The following is a 23,629-nucleotide window of genomic DNA, read 5'->3' on the forward strand; positions in this document are numbered from 1 at the left end:
CTAATGATTTTTTTAAATTTAAATTTATTATTCAATAACTCTTTTCTAAAAGGTAAAAAGATTGAGGATGAAATGAAATATTTGTACATTGAAATTATAAGCAACCGGCTGGTTATTGCAGCTAAGAACCAAGCAACTTCTGCTCATACAATCTCTTGGCTTTCAATAAACCATGGATTACATATTTGCATGTCAAGCTATTAGGTGCAAACCCTAGTTTCATCATTCTATCTTGAAGCTCCATTAACTTCTCCATATCACCACTCTCTGTATATGTACTCACAAGAACATTGTAGCTTTCGGTATCAAAAATCCGGAATTTCTTGGCAAAGAAGCTCAATATTGACTCTGCTTTATCAATATCCATTTGGTCGCAGTAGCACTGGATAAGCACCCTGCATATGTGTGGATCCGGAAGGATATCAGATTTAAGCATTTCTTCCATCAAGGATTCTGCTTCGTGAGTTTTACCTATTCTACATGATGAGCATATAAGAGCTCTGTATGCAACAAGATTGACTTTTATTCTCTTACGAACCATCTCAGCTTTTACGAGCAATGCATCGGCCACATTATTGCATCTGCAGAACGTTTCGATCAATTCGTTATAGATATCTGGTTTGGGTACATAACCATCCTGAGAGATTCTCCCAAGGATATTCTTTGCAGCGAATGGTCGATCCTCACGACATAAAGAAACAATCAAAAAATCATAAATGCTGGATGATATGGAAACCCCAAATCTCCTTAGCTCTACAACCAAATTCAAAGCTGAAACCAACCTTCCCTGTTTTCCATATCCTTCCACGAGAACTCGACAAGTAAAACTATCAGGGGAAATCCCATTTCCTATCATCTCATGCACCAAATATTTCGACTCTTGCATCCTCCCCTCCTTGCAATAACCAGAAATAAGAGTATTATACGACACAATGTCCGGATTCAATCCTCGATGAACCATTCTATGGAATAACTGATGTGCCTCTCTCACCCTCCCTTCTTTACAAAGACCGTTCATCAGTGCGGTATATGAAACCAAATCTGGCACAACACCTCTCCGATACATAATCCGATACAAATAGAATGCATCATTGAGTCTCTCTTTCCTACAATAGCTACTAATCAGTGTATTATAGGTCACCAAATCAGGATCAAACCCTTCTTCTTCCATCCTCTCCAAGAACTCATTAACCTTATCAACATTCCCATCTTTGCAAAAAACATTAGTCAATATATTAAAAGTGTACGAATTTGGTCGAATCCCGACTCTCCCCATCTCTTCATACACTAACCAACACTGATCAATAAAATTCAACCTCAACAATCCATTCAAAAGACAATTGCAAGTGATCACAGAGGGCAAATAGCCGACTTCCAAAACGTTCGTAAAGGTTCTAATCGCTTCTTTAACCATACCCTTTCTCACATAACCCTTAATAAGCATATCAAAAACAACAGGATCAAAGTTACAATCTTTACTACAGCTCACCAAACTTTCAAAAAGATCTTCACAATTTGAACAGTCTTTAACAAAATCAATCAATTCACATAACAAGTTCATTGCCAAAGAGAAATTTTTAGACCAAGCCAATATATGAACAATGTAACAGTAGTTATGTGAAGAAAGTTTAATACCCAGATCGTTTTTAACCCAGTTGAAGAAAGTTAAAGCTGAAGAACAGTCAGACTGGAATCTTAATAATACCCTTGTGATTTCATGACAGCCCAAATGAGGAATAAGGGGTTTTATGTGATTTTGGAGAAGGGTTAATTGAGAATTGTTTTGTTTGAGAGAGGATGAAATGAGGTCTACTATTTTATTAGGGTTTCGGGTTTCAGGAAGAAGATTGTAAAGTGGATTTAAGAGCGGTTTACACTGAGAGTTTTCAATGGTTTGAAGTGAAGAAGCTGAGGATGAAGAAAAGGGTAATTTTGTTATGAAGTTCCCATAGAAATTGGCTGAGTTTACTAGGCTCTGGTTTAAGGCACTGAGCGAAGCTCGAGTCATGAAGAAGAAAAAGATAGAGAAAGAGCAAGGTATCTTCAGCAGCAAATAAACAAAACAAAAAGTGCTATAATGACCCCTTAAGCTCACTGCTGAACCATGAAGAAACCAAATTGAAGACTACGCATCATTACAAATATCACTAATTTTAGTAGGAAACCTGAAAATTTGCTCAAATTCAAGCCATCAAAGTTAGCGGGAAACTAGAAACTCTTACCCAAAGCAGCAAAGAGCACAATCAACCCGAAATCAGAATTTGATATGAAGGGTACGTTGCTGAAAAGAGACCTGCTTTGCATTGCGGGGAAGCCCTCCTAGGCTCCTACTAGATGTGAAGAACCATACATACAATATCTGGCAGGTTTTTTGGGCTAATAGGTCCATGAATTTGGCAGATTTAGAATTGTTAGTGGCCCAAGAGAGGTACACGAATTGATGGCCTACTGGTTGATTCTTCTGGCTTATAATTTGAAATGGATAATATAATTTTTCACCTTCAATTCGCAACTAGGTCTATTTTGATATTTAAAATTTTTTTACTTTATTATTTGAATTTGACAATTAGATTTATTTTGATTTATAGATTTAGATTTTGTCAAAGATTTGATGATGTGACTAATATTCTTGGAACATGACTAAATTAGATGGTTGGACCAATTGGACTGAGAATTGACTGGTATATTGTTCCAAACAAAGGGGTTGAATCGATTGAATCAGAAACGACTTGAAACTTGTAAAAATTGAAAAAGTAAAAAAATCGGTAGTTGATTAGATTGAATCGGTTTAATAATTTAAATTTTTTTATGAATTTTTAGTTATTTATTTAATTTTTTTTGGTCCAACAGTTGAATCGATCAAATCGTTTGAGTAGAAAATCAGTAGTCTAATCGGTTCAACCACTAGTTTGGTTATTAGAACATTGTATGTAACACTTTAGTATTGTACTATATTATCACCTGAAAATTTATATAATTTTTAAAATTTTGAGTGATAATGTGGCACAATCAAAAGTGTTACATCATCAAACTTTTATAATTTTTCAAGTTTCAATGACTAAAATGAATCAAATTATTAAATTCAAGTACCATAGTAAATTAAAAAAATACATATACCACATTAGACTTAATTACGAAATTCAGAGACTAAAAACTATATTATCCCAATTTAAAACCTTTAAAAATTTTAACAAACATGAACACTAAGTTAGTTCATATTGGTTTCACTTACAAGTGTCAACCCAAGTTTATATGCGACGTTGAAGTTAATTTTCAAGTATTTTTTTTGTACTAGCTACTACTCAGTGGCGAAGCTAGGAAGAGATGGCAGGGTTTGGAGCCTTCCAAAATGAAAAAAATTCTATTTAGATATTTTTATAATATATAAAATTTTAAATTAGTAATAATAAAATTACACTTTAATCCCTAAATGATAAAAATTTGATTCAGTCTTTTAAAAATTATAAAAAATATATAAACTATTAAAATAATAAAATTACATTTTTACTACTATAAAAATATAAAGTCCTTATCCATCAACTTTTTTTTGTTTTTTACTTAGCCCTACTACTCCTATCTATACTGAGAAAACCAAGCAATACGTACCTTTTATATTTTTATAATGGTTCTGATTCCTTTCATGCACCCTAGTTTTTGTTTGTTTGTTTATTATTAATCATGTTAGGTTGAACAATATTATATATTAGTATGGTGCATTGTTGTAACAAATTTATTTAAAAATATATAAATTAAATATAATTTTGATTGAAATAATACAATTAATATAAAAAATAAAAATAAAAATAAAATATTTAATAATTTTACAACTAAATTAAAATTTATTGATAAGTGACATTAATTTAAATAATAGTATACATATCAAGATATTTACATTGTTACTTTGTCTGTACTTTGATGAATCATGTTCTGAATTTGTATTTATATTATGTTATTGAAAAATTAAATGTTAATTTTTTATTGAATTTATACTGTAAAATTGTTTGATAAATTAGTAAAATTAAGTTTTAAATATAATTATGTTATTTGATAAAAATAAATATTAGGTTAATTATCAAATATTACTTAATATTTTCAACGAAGCTAACTACGTATTTATCTTAATTCAATATTTTATTATTAAATAAAAAATAAAATATCAACCAACAGATTTAAAATATTAAATATTAAATGATTTGTAAGCATTTTTTTCATTTCGCATATTACCTACTACCAAGAAGTTTATATAAATCCAGATGCCTTGCTGATGACTCAGTAGTAGACTTGCAAAATTATTTGAAAACAAGTAAAATAGATAGATAACCTTATGAAGTTTCACTTGGGAAAATAAAAGAAAAATCACTTTAGTTTTTTGCTGAAGATTATATATAATATATACATCTATAGTGTTTTATCACCTCAAAATCATGTATATAATCACAGCACAGTTGAAATTTGGTTTGTGTTGCTGTATACTGTCAAGGAAAGGAAAGAAGAGGAGAAAATTCAGAAAGTAGATCAAAGATTAAATTGTAATGATCATCAGAAAAGTTTGGAAGGTGGTAATAATGCAAACATGATGTTAGAGCATCAAAATGATTGCATCTCTATCATTTAATTATAAATTAAAACCAATACAGATGATTAAGAACCCCTTACTTTATATAAGCTGCACGCCCACATATAAACTATGGAAGGTTGGTGGTAGCTTCAAGAGTAGAGTACTGAACATGAAATGATCAGTGCCTTATAAAACTATTGTCAGCAACAAATATTATGGGAAATTTTTACATTAATCTGGGTTTGGCTTTCTATATCCAGACTGCTTAAACTCAACCAAAATAATGAAAAATGAACCTTATAATCCTAGCTTCAAAACCTTCTCGCATCATAACTTCAGGTATAGAATCATTGAATAAATATAGCAAAAACAGTGCATGAAATGACATATATATATATATATATGGAGATCATGAAGATACCATAATATCACACAATTATCACCTTATGAGATTCCATAAATAGAAAACCCTAAAGCTAGCATAGTTTTTGCTTTATTTAATTACAAGACACTTCAATTCAACCATCAAAGGCTTCCACCATCTGATCTTCCATTGCCTTCATAAGGTTCATTCCAGTGAGGATTAGGGTAGTAAATATTACCAGAAGAATTATGATGAAAACAAGTTCTTCCCATTGGCGGTGGCATTTCATTGCAGCTGCAGGTGGCGGTGGCATATCGGATTAAATCAGCATGTATGGCATCCAATTCCCTTTGGAGTCTCAAAACTTGTCTTTGGAGAATGGAAATGGCTCCAACACAGCCATAAACAGGATCTTTCAACCTTGCTTCAGCTTCATATGCAAGGGAGTTCACTGCATCTTCTCTTTGATGGGGTGCTACTTCATTGATCAGTTTGCTAACATTGCTTGCACCAAATATTTTGTGAACATTGATAAATTTCTGGGGTTCTTCAGGTGGAAAATAGGGTGCAAAAACACAATCTGGCATGCATTTTCTCCTCAAGAACTTGCAGGCAGCACATGGAAAATTTGATGAATGGCTGGAAGAAGCCATTTTTCTCTGCCTGCGATTTGCAAAGCATAAATCAAAGCATTATAATTTGTCTGTTTCAACCATAATTCTATCTCTTCTTTTTATCAACTTATGTTCTCACATATTATCTTTTCATATTTTTAAACTGGAAAAAAAGGGGGGGGGCCTTCTAACAAGTAGGTTAAGTACAAGAAATTGCTTAAGAAAAACCCTTTCTGGCTCTCTTCCATTTTCTTTTCAAACAACTTTTGATTTTTCTCACCTGCCAAGCAGCTTTTATTGAATTTAAATACCACACTGTCAGAAACATTTTCTTCTTAAAAATTGTAGCCCCCCAAGAAAAAGTCAAAAAATAAACCAAGAAAATAAAAAACATGCATCATTACATTAACATGCACAGATTCTATGGTTCTTTCTTGAATTTGGTCAAACATGTTGCATAAATTGAAACAAAACCCTTTCATCCCATATCCCATGAGGACCACAAAAATTTCCCAATATTCCAAATTTCCAATAATATGATAGATCATTTTTTTCATGTGAAAGAAACATATATACACACATAAACTTAGTTTTCAAATTCTTTGTGGGAAATAGCTGAATCATCACCATATAATAAGCAAGCATGACACAAGTAAATATCTTCAAATGAAACAAAAGGAAAGGGAGAAAAACCAGAAGAAGAATCTGTATAAATATAAAAAGCATTAAGCTAAATTAGGGTGTTTTGTAGCTGAAGTTACCTATTTATATGATTAGGGTTCTTTCAAGAAATCTCTGTCCTTTTGCCTTGTTCGTCACTTTGTCCCAATGAAAAAGAAAAAGGACTATGGAACCATAGAAAAGATGAAACCCTAGTTCCAGGAAAGGGAGAGAGAGGCCTGCAAATAAACAAAGTGAGAAAAGTTAAGGAAGATTGAAGAAAAAGAAGCATAGCCAAAGAGCATTTTGAGTGAGGAATAATGTTTAAAAAAGAAAGGCAAAAGAGAGAGAGGTAATAATGGGGGCTAAGGCTACCAAGGGATCACCTTGACACTGTACTTATAATAATAATATGAAATTAAACCACTGCTCAAGAAACTGTGTACTGAAATCAAATACTTGCATCTCTGTCTCCCTATAACAAATGAAATGTATGTATATATATATACATATATATAAATGCTAAAGTTTCATTGTTGCGGCTACGACAAATAGCACTTGTCAAAACCAGATTAGCAAATTATCACAAACTGTCATATATATATCTATATATATAACTTGTAATTTGATGTCATCTGATCATCCAATAAACACTTGTTAACTTTTGTTTTCTTTCATAAACTATAAACAAACACTTGTCAACTCAATAATCAATAGGGTTGGTTAAACAGATTCTTTCCAATTATTTTTATGAGTGGAGTTAAGAAAATATTTTAGAGAGTTCAAAATTAAATTGTAATTTTTATTATTATAAAATATAATTTTAAATGATTAAATCAAAATTGTATTATTTTTAAGGATTAAAATACAATTTTATCTTTATTATTTTAAAATTTTAAAAATTTTAAAAGACTAAAAAGAAAAATGTTCTATTTTAGGGGACAAGCTCCTGCCAGCTCCCCTAAATTCGCCCATCTTTATATATGACTCCAAACAATATGATGCAAGCTAGAGAGTATACAATGCGTCTATACTTGTATTAAGTATTTAATTAATTGACTTAGTGTCGACAATTAATCATGTATCAATATAGTTAGAAAATTATTAAAATATTATTTTATATAGAAAGTTATATTATTATGAAAGTATTTTGATTTTTATGTTTATTTATATAAAATTAATAAAACTTATCTAATATAATAAATTTTAAATATTTAATTTTACAATTTCAACCAAAAGTTGATTTAATTCTTATATAAAATTTAATAAATATATTTATTATCTTTTGTTTCCACCAACACCATGAGATATATTTTGCTTAGACAAAGTCATAATTTAATGGCATATAATGAAAATATCTTCCAAAATGATAGCATCTTCTATATATTCTTTTTACTTTACAAATGTAATTAAATTTCTATCTTTTGAACATTCAAATTCAAATTAAAAAATTAAGATAAACTATCAAAATAGTTAATTTTGTTTGTCTCGTAAGTACATTTTAGTCATTTATGTTTAAAATATTACGTTTTAGTCACTTACATATTATCATGTTTGTAACATTTTAGTTATTGAGCCGTTAATTGTCGTTAATAGTATAACGGTAAGTGATGTGACACGTTAAATCATTATTTCAAACGAAAATTTTAGGTTAAATTATACAATCGGTCCCTATATTTTTTTTGTTTTGAGCAATTTAATTTTTTCTTTTATGTTTTTAACTTTTTTTCTATTCTCTTATGCTTCTCCTCTATTTTCCTCCCTTCTCCATTTCTTTTAACATAGTTTTTCTATGTTTTCCATTTGTTAAAATTAGTCCTGTACTTTTATTTTTTGAACAATTTAATTTATTTCTTTTATTTCTTTATTTGTTAAAGCTAAATATCTTTAATTACTTAAAAACTACATTAAAAGAAATGGAGAAGGAGGAAAACAAAGGAAAAGGCAGAAGAGAATGGAAAATAAAGGAAAAAAGAAAGAAAGTTAAAAGAACATAAAATAAAAGAATTAAATTGCTCAAAATAAATATAGGGATCAATTGTATAATTTAACCTAAAATTTTCGTTTGAAATGATGATTTAATGTGCCACATCAGCTTATCGTTACACTATTAACGACAATTAACGGTTCAGTGACTAAAATGTAACTTGAGGCAAACAAAAGTGACTGTTTTGATAGTTTACCCAAACATCAATTATAAAGACATCTAATGTTGTAAAGAAAATTAATTACATTGGATGGTTTGTTGAACTTGTGAAATTAAAAACTACACAATCATCATATAATTATTCGCATTATATTTTGAAAACAACATACCAACCAAAAGGGTATGATTATGATGTTAGATCATATAATATTCATCTTGACAATGAATTATCTACATAATATGATAAAATATGTATCACAAATACAAAGCTATAGCTCAGTTGGTAGAGCACCTATTTTACACGTGCACCAATGTTTTTCAAGGAAGACTATCATGCAATAAAAAAAATTGAGCCTTTTGAGAAATCAATGTCTTACTCCATTACTTTGAAAGAAGAAAAAGAGACAATTTACAAGCTTAAATATAAATTATAAAATCAACATAAAAAATATTAAAAATAAATTATCACATAATTATCCACATTATACCTTAAAAATTGAGAATTAAAAGAAAAGGTTTATTCTTGGCAGGTGACATGTTTATGTTTATCATAAATAAATGGATAGAAAAGAAATAAAAGGAGTGGCCTGTCTTTTAATATTGTTAATGGTTTATGTCGGTCGAAAATGCATTGTATCATATTCATAGCTATTCATTCCTAAATTATTCGTCTGAATATCGTACATATATATTATTCAACAGTCAATGTTTTCGTCCTACACTAAAATGCAAAAATTGAGAACGTAGTGGATATTGCTTATTACCAAATGTTATTTTAGGGCATGATCAAATAATTAAGTAAGGATATATATTAAATTAAATTATTTATATTTTTTTTTATTTCTCAAAGTGTTTACTGGAGCGAGCTCAGTGATTAATCTTCCACACTCTATAAACCCATTAATGAGTAAATGCTGGCCACGAGTCTTAAAATTGTTTCATACCCAGAACGAGGATTGAACCCTCAATTACAAATTAAGGTAGGAAAGACCCTTGTCATCTCACTTAACTCTTGTGATTATTAAATGATTTATATTTAATGTCCTAGTAATGTATAATTTATACATCATCAAAACACAACGATGATACATCATAAAAAATTTTAAACTTAAGTTTACTTAATTTTATTTAGACTATATATATAATGTGTTTGATAGAATTGATGTCAATATGTCATAAGTCAACTCAATAACAATTCGATTAATAAAATTGCTTAAAATCCATTTTAATAAAGTAATAGATATTAATGCAATAATATTTTCGATTTTTATTATTTTTATATAAAATATTTAAATAAAATAATTAAAATAAAATATCTAAACATTATAACCATTCCACTATTGTACTTATAATCAATTGTTAATTTCTAAAAAATATATAATTATATTAATTCATTACTTATGTATAAAATTCTACATTCACAATTCATCAAATATTAAACCTAAAATAAATATATCATTGATGAAAGTAAAGATAAGTTTAAACATATAAGAGGAGCTAGAATCATAATTTAGATTCTACAACACACTTCTATTCTTAACTTAATAAAGATTCGAAGAATAATACCTTATTAATAAAATTTCGAGTATCACGGGTTAATCGAATATCAATTCAGCTTAAGAAATTATGGAAATGTCTTTCTATAATTAAAATAAATTATTATTCAATGGTATTTTAATCTTCTCATTTAAAAAAATCAAAAAATATGTATATGGTAGAATTAGAACCCACGTCAATTTGATGAGTAAAACTTTAAATTTGTCACTCAACCAAAATTATATTTTAATATTTTTTGTACATTTTATATGTACGATTTATTATCTTTACCAGTTGTATATTTATACTATTAATAAAACCCCGATTGAGCTGGTGTTATGAGTCAACTGAGTACCAATTCGGTTAGGAAAATTATAAAATGTCCTTCGTAATTAAGATAATTTATATTATTCGAGAGTATTTCAGTCTTTTCATTTTAACAAAAATCAATAAAAAACATGCATATACATATGATGGGATTTGAACCCATGTCAAATAAATTAGTAAAACTTCAAATTTATCACCCAACCCAAGCTTCATTTTAATTTATTTTATACATTCTTAGTAATGTTGTTAATTGAACGATTGATGGCAACATCGTGACAAACAATTGTAGTGCATTTAATATTGTTAATTGATTTATTTATGTGTTTAAATTTCATTTTACTCACAATTTAATCTATTTTTATTTTATCTTATACATATTTTATGTGTTATTATAATTAATTAGTTTCAAACTACATATTTTATTATTTATTAAATATTATTTTTAAACACACATCTATATAGATATACCTGTAATAGAATTTTTAATATGAATAAATAAAGAGAAGTTGGAAATGTTACGTCTTACTTTTTTTATAAAATACATATAATTTACGTACATACGTAAAACATGTGTCTATTTTTACTAGTGACCTGCGTATATAATGTATAATTAATTGTGATAGTCGAAATAATATGAAGGTACAAACAAGTTTATTTAAATTAAAAGATGGAGTTAGTGTAACCAATGATTGAAGATGATGATAATCTAAATTAGATTATGGGCTATGATGATTATGATTATGATACATTGGATTGGATATCTCACTACCTCTACTTTTTCTTTCTTTCTTTTTTTGCAATGCATGCGCTTTACGGCCATATTCTCCATTTGCAAGGTATAATGTATAATATAGATTTTTCCAAAAGTGGATTTTGGGTAGGATATTTCTATTATTTAATTATATATAACATTTTTTAAAAATTTTATTATAGGTTTTGATAATATTTTTTTGACACAATGCTTAGAACTATTAATAGCTATTCTTTAACCCATTAATAGGAGGATAATGCATTTCAACGCACTCTTCTTACATTGACAATTAATCAAGCTAAAACTCAATCAATATATATAACATTATTTAAATAGTAAAACGACTGGACACGCTAACAATAATAAGTTTGTACATATATTTTCTTTTCCGAAATTAAGACACAAAGATCTCTATTGATTGCTCTAATTTCGTAATCAAATAATTTAATTGCATAAAGTATTTTTTTCTATCATAACATTTACGCAATAATGCAATGATTGCTTAAGAAAATAATAATGGGGAGATTCAAATCCAAATTATGGCGATAAAACATGTTACATTTTTAAAGAAATATTTTAAGTTAAAACTTTGGAAATAAAGATCATTATAAATATAAAAAATTAATTTTCATTAAAAATATGAAAGATGCTTTAATTCTAAGAAAAACAATAAATACATTTAGAATTTACTAAAATAGTTTTATACTATAAAATTGTCTTTAGCTATCCTTAATGACAGTATTTAATGTTATTAAATATTAATTTAAGATGCAATTTATAATTAAGTTAAATTAATTTTTCTAATAAAATATATAGTAATTTGAATTCAGTTAAATTTGTTTAGAGGTGTTCACGGGTCAGATAGGATTAGATTCGGGTCAGACTTAAGCACGATATTAATATATTTTATGTTTACCCAGCCTTGACTTAGGCGAAAATCTTACCCAAACTCATGCATATTTGTAAATAATTAACCTAAATGTAGTTTAAGCTCACCCATATTATTTTTTAATTTCTTTTTAAAAATATTTATATTATTTTTAATTTAATATTTAATAATTTTAAATATTTTTATTTATTAAAATTTTATAAACAGGCAATCAAACATTTTTACTATGTTTATATTATAATATTATTTATTACAACAAATTTAGCTTTTATGCGTCAGACGAGTCTAATTTTTTCAGATTTGGGTGAGTAGTTTAACCCATAAATAGGTTTAGATTTATTATATCATTTTTTACTGGTTTAAAGTTATTCAATACATGATTATCATATTTCAAAATGTTTAAAACAAATGTGAATAATATATATATATATATATATATATATATATATATATATTGAATGTGTCTATATACCTTTAAAACAAATGTTGTCCTTAGTAAAAAACATAAATATACGGTTTGTGAAGTTTTTATTTATTTATTTTATAAACATGTTTCACAAACAAATTAAATATATGAAATGTGTTTTTAAATATAATAAAAAAGTTAAAAATATAATAAGACATATGTCATATTTTTAATTTGTTTATAAAGTCTAAAAATTTCCATAAATTACGTATGAGATAATTTTCTTATACATACTTGAACTAAACTTATTTGAGAATTAAGCTATTCACTTAAACTTGAAAATTAACATAATATTTAGAAGGGTTTAAATAAAATATTAAACTTGAAAATGAGTTTTGAAAAAATGTCTATTTAAAATATTAATTTAAGAGTTAATTGCACCAAACATCCTTAAAACCTTGTTTGAAATTGGTTTTGAACTTCTAAACGATCTAATTACATCCCAAACTATCAAAATTCTATCATTATTAAATTAGTTAATATAACCATTAAATGACACATAGTTTGATGATGATTGGTTCATATAAAATAATTGGCTTTTTTTTCGCCTCAACAACACTCATATTATTACTAAATAAAAAAAAAACCGATATCATCTCTAGTACTAAACATAACCAACACAAAAAATAAGAATCTTTTAGAGGAAGGAAGGATCGATGTAAGCAAGTAAGATGGATTGCGCCTACGGTTGGTTATTGGATTGTTAATTGTGATGGTGCCTTCAATTTATATATTGTCGAAGGAAGTTGGAATTGGGGTGATCATTTAGAGATTCTATGGGTGCTTTAGTTGCTGAGAAGGGAAGAAGTTTCTTGGCTAGCTCTACCCTTGAAGTTGAGGCTCTTGCTATGCATGAAGGTTTGTTACTTGCTGACAACAAGGGATTCAGAAATACAAAAGTTGAGATGAACTCTAAAGTTTTGTACAAGGAGATCATTATTACTAAAGGATAGGGTTATTGGTGTATTTGTCCAATTGTAAAGAATATGTTGGGTATGATACAAAGGCTTGATAGAACACATTTTGTTTATGAAGAGAAGCCAACAGAGTTGCAGATTAGGTTGCATCTCAATTCAGGAGGAGGATGTGCCTTTCTAACTGGGTGGATTCATCCCATCTTCTCTGGTTCCTATTCTGAGTTGAGATGAATTACCAACGCCCCATTGAGTGTGTTTTCTTAATCGAAATCTTAGAGATAATCTATAACACTTCTCTAAAAGATTCTTATTTTTTGTGTTGGTTATGTCTGGTACTAGAGATGATATATGTTTCTTTTATTCAGTAATAATATGAGTTCTATTGAGGAGGAAAAAATGTCAATTATTTTTGAATGCACCAATCATCATCAAACTATAGCCATCATTTTAAATTGGTTCATAAACATGAAAATATTCTCATTACATCTCAAATGATTGAAGTTATATCAATTATGTCATTCTATTATTAAAATATTCAATTTAATCATTAAATGATATGTCAAATCTTATGTGATTTAATTTAAAATGAATTTTTAACGAAAAGTGAAACGTTGCCACATAATTTTAAAAGTAAAAACAAAAAAAAAGTAAAACTAGAAAGAGAGAGAGAGTAAACAATAAATCTTCTATAAACTTTTCAAAATCTCAAAACTAATATTTTTAAAAATCTATTTTTGCAATATCCAGTTCTTTAAAAAGTCACTTTAAATTATGTCATATAAAACTGTTAATACATTTTAAAATGGCTTATTTTCCATTCAAAATTACTTATTCAAAATTTAATATTTTATTAAATATTTTTGAAATTATTATATAGATGAATTGAATTTTGAATAAGTAATTTTATCGAATTAGTGACTAATTAAGATATAAAGATTAAATCATAAAATGACAAAAATTAATTGCTAAATTTTTATTTGTTAAAAGGCTTAAGTGATAATTTAACAAGATTTTAAATGGAAAATAGGTCATTTTTAAATATATGGGACGGTTGGTAGATGTTTCTTTTCTTTTATATTAAAAATTGTTTTAATTAAATAAATATTATATGTTTAAAATATGAAAACAAAAGCCAGTTTTATCTTTCTTTCTCCTCCACCGTTTGCATTAGCTAAAGGAACCAAAGTATTGGCCTAAGGGTTTCAAGCTTAGCATCTCCAATTGGTTAGTTTAATTTAGTTATTTTCTTGAAATTTTTATATTTTTAAGGTTCAAGAGCTTGATTTAGCTAGCTCAGGTAAAAAATTGTAAAACTGTTAAAATTTATAAAAGTTGTCATTGTTGACTATTGAAACTTTTGGCGCTAAATTGTTAGATTTTAAGCTTAGATATGAAAAAGGACTAATTTGTAAAGTGAAAATTGTTAGTTTTGAACTTAAGGACTAAAGTGTAAATATTTCAAAATTTATATGAATTTTATGTAATTATAGATAATTTAGGGTTATAGAATGATGAAATCGAAATCGGATTGAAAAACAAAGCTTAAATGTGAAAGATATAGCTATTTTGGTTTTAGGGATAAATTGAATAAAATGTAATACTTTAGGGGACATCCAAAAAATAAAATTGAATTGATACATGTTTATAATAGGCTATTAAAAGATATTTAGAATTGATAAATTGAAATTAATTATTATAGGTCGGGATTTGAATCAATCGAAAGATAATTGAAGAAAAGGCAAAATTGTAGATTAGTCCTCGATGTTTCATTTGTTGTTGTTTTTGTCAGGTAAGTTCACATGGGACTTACTTTATTAGTTCATGTTATGTTTGTATTATATTGTTTTACCTATTAGTTCGAAATGTTAGGTGAATAATGTTTTTAACATCAAAGGACTAAATCATAAACATGAAATAAATTACTATTATGAATAAATACATGATAATGATTAAATTTGAAATTGATATATAATTGAGTAGTATGTATATGATGATGTTACAGGGTTAAGAATGTATATGAATTGTAATTCGAAATGTGAAAAGTGGGTATATAGTTTCAAGGTTTGAAATGATATAGAAATGATAACAGTGCCCATGTGAACTTAGTAAACGATTAAGATATGAATGGAATGCAATTAAGGTTTAAAAAGAAATCGAGTGCTGGTCAGGGGTTTCTTTATCGATGACTAAGATCGAGGATGTGTTGCGAATTCTCGACAGCTTAAGTAAGCAGCATCAAATAAAGTTTGCAAAAGTAAACCTGACCTATAGCTTGTGTGAGCTACCCAAATATCACAACATGTGTGAGTAAATCAAATTATTCCTATCGATGGTTGAGATTCAGCACATGTTGTGAATTCTTGACAGCTTGAGTGAGCAGCATCGAATAAATTAGTCTCGTGTATAAGTAAACCAACTCTACAATTTGTGGAAATAAATTAGTCTGTGTATCCGAATTTAAATTGCTATAGTTCTCTGAAAAAGAAAATGAAAATTATATGGTAATGAAATGATTGAATATGAATTTCATTGATGTGTTTTAGTATCGAACAAAGTTGAATAGTATGACATAAATTAATTTGGTTGTACATATATATGAATTTAAATCTCATGATCTTGTTATGTGAAGTACTAACGTACAGGTTGTCTTGTGGAATGGTTTATGAATATATAAATAAGGATGCCAATGATATGCCATGTTGTGCCTTTGTGTTTCAATTACTTAAATTGTTATAATGACAAGGTAAGTTAAGTTAATTTATTACGAAATTACTAAGCATTTGATATGCTTACTCTATTTCGTTTTTTGTTTCTGTAATGGTCATTTTGCGGAATGCGTCAATCGGATCGTATCGGAGCTCACACTATCCAATTTTTGATTCAGTAGATTTTTAAACGATCCGAACGCAATTATATGGCGTGTATATAGGAGTTGTGTTGTGTATGTGCTTATTTTGAATGTTCTTGAGTTTGATCCTTGAATATGCTTGATTTTATACCTTAAACAAAGTTTGAAAATGAATGGTTATAGGTTATGTATATAAATGTGCATATTGGTAACATGTTTAGCTATATTTGAAATATATGAATAACCTAATTGAGAATGAAATGGTTGAGTTAGATGATGCAATTGAGGGGTATCAAATGTTTGAATAGTTGATGATTTCATAGGTTGTTATGGTTTTACAAAGTGTCTAATTGATGTGTAATGACTTGGATGATCTTGCGAATGGTTAAATGGCTGCCTTGGTATATTTTTTAGATTGGCTTTGTGTAGGTTTAAGTGTTCATTTATGCACCAAACGAACTATTGGTTTGGTTTGACACGAAATATATATCAATTTGTCAAAATTTACCAAAAACAAGGTTCTCATCATGACGTGGAATATCCATCGTTGCAACATCGTTCAATAGTTTGTGACATCGCAATGTTGTATGGCTTGATGTCGTGACGTGACAAATTATTTGGCGACGTCATGACGTCAAGCCCAACTTTTAAAATTGTATAATTTGGTCATAATTTGTGCTCAGATCACCAAAAGAGCTTTCGTAAGCTCGATCAAGGTTTGGATTTATTTGTGTATCATTGTATTTGAGTGCTTATGACATGGTTGAATATTTTAGAATTTATTTATGATTTATATTTGATTTGAAATTTTAAGAATGTTGCAAAAAGGTCCCTATTCGATCTCGAGTTAACTTTAAAGCATTCCTATGCCCATATAAGACCTGGAAAAGAATGTTCACGATATTCAATGTTGTATTGTTATTGATTGCATGATATATTATGTGAAATGATGGTTTTACTGTGAAATTATTCGTAGTTACTCTGGCAACGAATGTGGCATCCTATTGCTCGAACCCGGCAATCGGGTCGAGTAAGAGGTATTACATGAATCTCCTTAATAGCTCTAGCAATAATTTCACAGACTTTACTTGGATGATTAAGCCCAGAAATATCCCTAAACTCAATGACCTCGATTCCTTGAGGAAATCTCTCCAAATGTTCACCTCATTCCCATTAAAATCATGCCAAATAATATTTTCCTTGAGAAAATCTTTACCCTCAAGCAGGTTATTCCAAACCCATGAAGTTCTAGATCTCTTTCGAGCTTCCATAAAAGAACCATTAGGAAAGTACCTACCCTTAAAGATCTTTACCTAGTACAAATCAGGTTGTTGGAGAAGCCTCTAGCATTGTTTAGCGAGCAGAGACTTGTTCAATAGATTGAAATCTCTGAAGCCTATACCTTCCTTTCCTTTTCTCCCAGTTAACTCCAACCAATTAAGCAAATGTATTTTCTTTTCTTCTTGACATTGTCCCATCCAAAATTTTTCAATCTCAGCATTAATCCCATTGCACACTTTTTTTGGAACCTTAAAGCATTGCATAACATATATTAGAACATCACTGGCATTTTCCTTGATCAAGACTTTCTTTCGACTTTGAGACAACAATTGTTGCTACCAGACTTGTAATTTCCCCTTGAACCTCTCCTTTAAAAACTCCATAGCTTTGCATTTTATCTTGCCCCAGAGAGATGAAATCCCAAGATAAGATCCAAGATTTGTTATAACTTTAACCTGCAATCCATCAGCCACTTCATTTCTTATCGCATCAGTGGTATTGGAACTAAAGATGGCACTGGACTTTTGAAAGTTAACTTCTTGTCTTGAAGCTTTGCAATAAAACCTGTAAAATTTTCTTCATCTCTTTACAATTTATTGCATCAACTTTAATAAGAACAATGAGTTGTCATCAAAAAGCAAATGTGATAGAATATGACTTTCCTTTCCTAACTTAATACCTCTAAGACTACCAGACTCAATAGATTTGTTTACAAGCCTAGACAATACATTAATGACAACAAGAACAAGTAAGGGAATAGAGGATTCCCTTGTCTAATACCTCTAGATAGGAAGAAAGTAACAAATTGTTTATGATAAAGGGTGAAAACGAAAGAGGATCGTATTCAAGTTGTTCGATTCATTTGGATCTGACTTGAAAAGAAAATATCAAATCAAATACATTTAGAAAAAAAACGAAATAAAAAATAACTAAAACAAGATATTTAAGAACAAAGAGTAAATATTCAAAACAATAAATAAATAAACAAAAAAAACTAAAAGTGGAAGATGAATCGAATAAACTTGTAACACCCTCTAACCCTAAACTGTCACCGAAATAGGGTTATGGAGCATTACCAGACATATCGGATAACTTATAACTAATTCACAAATAAATAACAGACATAGCATACTTTAATCATTTTCATTTCATATTTGTATAAATTATGTCATTTTTGTTCCAATTCATACTTATAACCAATTTAAACATCATTCTACAACCGTAATAACAAAACTCTTATACTTAACCTATACATCACCTAGGTACATGCCACATTATCAAAACAAAGGTACATCACTAAAATTTCTCTGAGGTCGGGATTGCTCTGGATGCTGGACTGGACACTGGCTTTCTACTAACCTGCGCACAAAAACAACCGTACATTGAGTATAGGTATACTCAGTGGTATTACCATAATTCAAATTAATAATATTAATCGATAAATTATATAAATTTAATTTATGTCTACAATTATTCATTAATTATCTCATACTTTAAATCAACTTGATAATTAATAACAATAAACAATATTTCAAATCTTGTATTTAATTGTATTTATACCTTATTTCACTATCTCAATTCCATTGGATTTTTCACATCTCATTTCAATAGTTCATTTCAATTCATATACAATTCATTCAATTTATCACTATATTCAATATCAATTCTATTGCAATTTGTACTCATTAATATCATATAACAAAAATTTATTCTTAATCACATCATGAACTTTGGGTTCATATCTTCAAATCCCATATCTCGATTTTCAATTCACATATCAACTCACAATTTCACTTCCTCATTTCTTTCCATAGCTCAATCAATCACACTTATTCAACTTTTCTCATTTCAATTATTTACCCCTATTAACAAGACTCGGACATTGGCAGATACACGGATCTAACCAAACACACCAGAATGGCACCCAGTGCCTCATCGGATAGTTCGAAGCAATAAAGTGACACCCAGTGTCTCATCGGCAGAGCCGAAGAAAGTTGGTACCCAGTACCTCATCGAATCTATTCGAAATAACAGTATGACACCCCGTGTCTCATCGACTCAAGGTCAAAGTATCCCTGAACACTTCCAATCCTATGGCATGCCAACTATATCCGACTCAGCCCGACTAGTTAATGGGGTATTCAAATCATTTTTTTATTTCAAATTCACTTTCGATTCAATCACAATTCAATTCAGATTTACTTCCCACTTTCTAATCAATATACAATTCAATACCAATACATATTTCGGATATTCACATATAATCATACTTCGGTTCTATTCAAACCACTTTTCAATCAATACACAATTCACATATTCACACATATTCATAATTTAATTCACTTTTATTCAATTCATATACAATTCAATATCATTTAATTCAATATCGGTATTCACCTTATTTTTCTTTACTAAACATATTATTCAAAATTCAACAATTGCTATTAATAAATTCCATACCAATACGTATTTATCATTCAATTCAATCGTGATACTTATCTCAATTTTCTTATCATATATATTAATTTAAAATTTAACAATTAATAATTAAATTCGAATTATAGTAATACTAACCGAAATTTCTCTCGAGTCACTCCTTGTTCGCCTTCTCCTTTCCTTTCTCGGACAATGACTCTTGTACGACATTAGCTACGTAATTAAACAATTAAAAATCATTAATACACAATTTCATTAAAATATTTCCATTTATACCAAAACTTTACCTAAATTCTAATTTAATACCTTATCAATACTAATTTTATTTTTCCAATCTAACTCCATATTCTCTCTTAATTCTTACTATAAACTCATATTAACTCTTCATTTTCACCATAAATCCCTAATTTCAAAATTTTCTCAATTTAATCTCTATTAATTCAACTTATGTTTTATTTTACAAATTAACCTTTTACTAACTTCTAACTTAAAATTCAATCAATTTAATCCCTAATTCATCAATTAATTCAACATGAACAACATATAAAAATTTACTAACTTTCAAAATTTCAACTTAAATCAAGTATATTTTGTTCTAGGATTCTAAAATATCAAAATTACAAGAAAACGGGCTAAATTGACTTACCAATTGAGCTTGGAACTTCAAAACCCTAATTCTCCTTTTTTTCTTTTCTTTCTCCTTTCTCCTTCTCTGTTTCGTTTTTCAATTATGTTTCTTTCTCTTTTATTTCTTGTTTTATTATTATAATAATATAATATAACAATATACTTATTATTTAAGTAAACATAATATATAATATATATTTTAAATTAAAAATATCTTAGATATTTCTTTTCTTATGCCGCCTCAATTTAGGCTGATGGCATAATTGCCTATTTGGTCCTTTTAACTTTCTTTAATTTATAATTAAACTTTTATCTCTATTGCAATTTAATCCTTTTTCATAATTAACCTCAATTTAGAAAAATTCACTTAATTAAAACCTAATTAACTACACAACTAACTTCAGAATATTTATCATAAATATTTACGAGTCCAATTTACCAAATGGAGTCTCGAGAATATTTTTTTCAATTTTATCCTTTTAATCAATTAACCATCGAAACGTTAAAATTTCTTAACTAAACTTTAATACTACCTTAATGACACTCCGTAAATATTTATAAAAATATTTACGGCTCAATTTATAATATCGAGGTCTCGATACCTAGTTTTCGACCAAATTTACCTAATAATTTCTTTTAAATCACAAAATTCACTAATTCAAAAATATTTCTAAAATCACGCTTAACTTATAATTATTAATTAATAAAATTTTCTAACTTTTTCATCGAATTTAGTGATCTAAAATAACTGTTTTGACACTACTGAAAATTGGGCTGTTACAAAACCGATTGATAGATGGGTAAGTGTTTAATTGAACCTTTTAATATATAAATCCCAACAAACTCAATTAACGGTTTTAATCATCCCTTTAAGAAATAATCCTTAGCAAATTGAATGATGATGAATGAATTCCCACGACCCTTTGAAGAAAATCGAGAAGAAAACTACTTCTAATTAAAAACTTTATTAATGAAAACAATTGTGTATCTAATGAACAATCAAGAGGCATTTATATATGATAACTAATTAAATCCAAGTAAAACTTTAAAGTATAATGAAACTCTAATTAATCTATGATGGGCGTCGAAACCACCAAAAATAATTCCTACAAAATAACTCTAAATAGTAGTAAAGAGTGGTAGTAGGGTTGAGCCCACAGGGATTTGTGTTCTAATCAACTTTCGTGTTTAACTTGTGATCAGAATTTCTGTCGTGTCGTTAGTCGTGGCTATAGTTGTGCCCACGACTCCAAACAGACCTACTAAAAAATAAACAAATAAATCAGGAGAGTTTTGAAATGTTTAGAAACTAAATAATTGAAACAACATAAATAAATAATTAAATAAATTAGAAATTAAATTTGGATTTTTTAATTAAAGATAATAAGCCTTAGCCCTAGACTCAGTGGATTTCGGATTTTTGAATCGATCCTTGAAAATTAATTTTCTCCTCCAAACAATAAGCTAGTTATAGCAGTTAAGAACGTCATAACCACCAATTCTTCTTCTTGTAGCTGGTCTGGTACGACCTGCAAACCAACCTCTATCGATTATCTAATCAAGATACACGTGTTCCCAGTTTAAGATTACGACAGCCTTGCGCTCTGAAGAACCCAACTCGAATTAACAGCCTCAACCGCATGGGTCGTTTAAACCCGTTCACTTATTCCTTGATTTGTTCTCGGAGATCCGAATACAGCACGGCTGACTCGTTTCTCCAACTGTCAGCAGACACGACTCCAACCCAACATGCACTTTTTCGACTTGAAATCGAGTTAACTTTAAGGGATGAGTTGTCAATCTCGATACTTAGGAAAGATGTGAAAACAGTTTGGAATGATTTTTAGTAAGGATACGTATCTCACGATTCCCGACCGGAAAGAATACCGACCTAAAGCTAAGATGGAATTTAGTGAAATATGAATTTAATCATGCTTGTAGGTTATGGAAGGTGATTTGATGATAATGGAGGAAATTGAAAAAAGTAAAGACATAGAAGGCAATTAAACGAATTTTGAAATAACAAAAAAATGGAAATGGAAGTAACAGAACTTCACGCCCAAATTGGAAGAAAAAAAAAAGAATAACTCCTCTTTAATTCTAAATGAAAATCAAAATGTAAAATTAAATGTGTCTTTCCTAAGTACATTAAAGTCCTATTTATACACATGGTATTTACTAATTTTGGCTTTAACACTTCAACACATAATTAAAATTAAATAAATAAAATAAGATTTTTTTATTTTTGGCTTTTTCCACATTTTTTATTCGGCCTCACTTTATTGATTGTGTTTCAATTTGGTCCTTTTCTGCTCGTTTTTTACTCTTAGCGTCCCAATTGCATCCCTAACAAGATTAAAACATAAAATTACTAAATCAGCAGGGATCAATTCAAAAATAAACCGAATTAAACACAAAATTTCATGCAAATTAACATGTTATCAATCTAAAATTAAATATTATTCTTCGACTAATAAACATACAATTGCTAAACAACTTAAAATACTTGAAAATATATTTAAAATTCAAAATAAATAATAAAACCTAATAAATACAATATTTGGCTCATATATAATAAAATTAAACCCAATATTATTTAAACTTGAATTAAAAGCTCGAAATTCATAATTTCCCATAATAATTCGGTCCAGAAATTCTGTTCGCGTAGTTTTCATTAAAATGGTTATAATTTGAGCTCCCGAGCTTGAAATTGAGTGATTTAAAGTGCGTTTTGAAGCTAAAAGATAGATTTTCGAATGCTATGAAGACATCTCAACTCAGAAATGCATTGATCACATCCAAAAAGTCGTCGCAAGTTGATTGATTTTGCAAATTTAAAAATTGGCCACTTTTATGAATGAAATTTAATAAATTTCAACCCATCTATACATGTATCAATTTACCATTAACAAAAAGATTGTAGGAAACAAATGACAAGCACTCCAAACAATTAGATCCAATCCCATTTTAATCATCATAGCTTCTAAAAAAAACCCTCCACCCTCACATGCTTTATCCATATCAACCGCTCTTCTTAAATTTCAGATGATGAAAGGTTTCATTAGCAACTAGGATATTATCATGAATAATTCTGTTCTCCACAAAAGCACTTTGGTTCGAAGTGATACACCTCCCCATAAGCTCTTTCTGTTTGTCATTACTTTCGATATGATTTTATAAGCAAAATTGCAGCAACTGATAGGACTGAC

At 28.5% G+C, this 23,629-nt stretch overlaps 2 protein-coding genes and 1 long non-coding RNA gene across 4 annotated transcripts; all 3 read right to left on the reverse strand.

Annotated features, from left to right (window-relative positions):
- Nucleotides 1–41: 41 nt before the first annotated feature.
- On the reverse strand, nucleotides 42–2,315 carry LOC105802435 (pentatricopeptide repeat-containing protein At5g40400). Its single transcript, XM_012634071.2, has one exon. It carries the CDS (start codon nucleotides 2,006–2,008, stop codon nucleotides 122–124), a length of 1,887 nt encoding a protein of 628 aa, XP_012489525.1. The 5' UTR covers nucleotides 2,009–2,315; the 3' UTR covers nucleotides 42–121.
- Nucleotides 2,316–4,931: 2,616 nt separating this feature from the next.
- Nucleotides 4,932–6,722, reverse strand: LOC105801442 (LOB domain-containing protein 25). 2 transcript variants are annotated; one of them, XM_012632748.2, is made up of 3 exons: nucleotides 6,583–6,722; nucleotides 6,298–6,435; nucleotides 4,932–5,585 (listed from the first exon to the last, which is right to left on the reverse strand). In XM_012632748.2, exon 3 carries the CDS (start codon nucleotides 5,573–5,575, stop codon nucleotides 5,084–5,086), a length of 492 nt encoding a protein of 163 aa, XP_012488202.1. In that variant the 5' UTR covers nucleotides 5,576–5,585; nucleotides 6,298–6,435; nucleotides 6,583–6,722; the 3' UTR covers nucleotides 4,932–5,083. The 2 variants fall into 2 exon arrangements, with proteins under 2 accessions (XP_012488202.1, XP_012488201.1); XM_012632747.2 differs by lacking the exon at nucleotides 6,583–6,722 and having other exon boundaries at nucleotides 6,298–6,569.
- Nucleotides 6,723–18,529: 11,807 nt separating this feature from the next.
- Nucleotides 18,530–20,520, reverse strand: LOC128034597 (uncharacterized). Its single transcript, XR_008190686.1, has 3 exons — nucleotides 20,440–20,520; nucleotides 19,932–20,006; nucleotides 18,530–18,716 (listed from the first exon to the last, which is right to left on the reverse strand). It is a non-coding gene; the product is annotated as an uncharacterized LOC128034597 (long non-coding RNA).
- Between the last annotated feature and the right edge of the window lie 3,109 nt (nucleotides 20,521–23,629).

This window comes from Gossypium raimondii, chromosome 11, assembly GCF_025698545.1.
Source record: "Gossypium raimondii isolate GPD5lz chromosome 11, ASM2569854v1, whole genome shotgun sequence".
NCBI lineage: Eukaryota > Viridiplantae > Streptophyta > Magnoliopsida > Malvales > Malvaceae > Gossypium > Gossypium raimondii.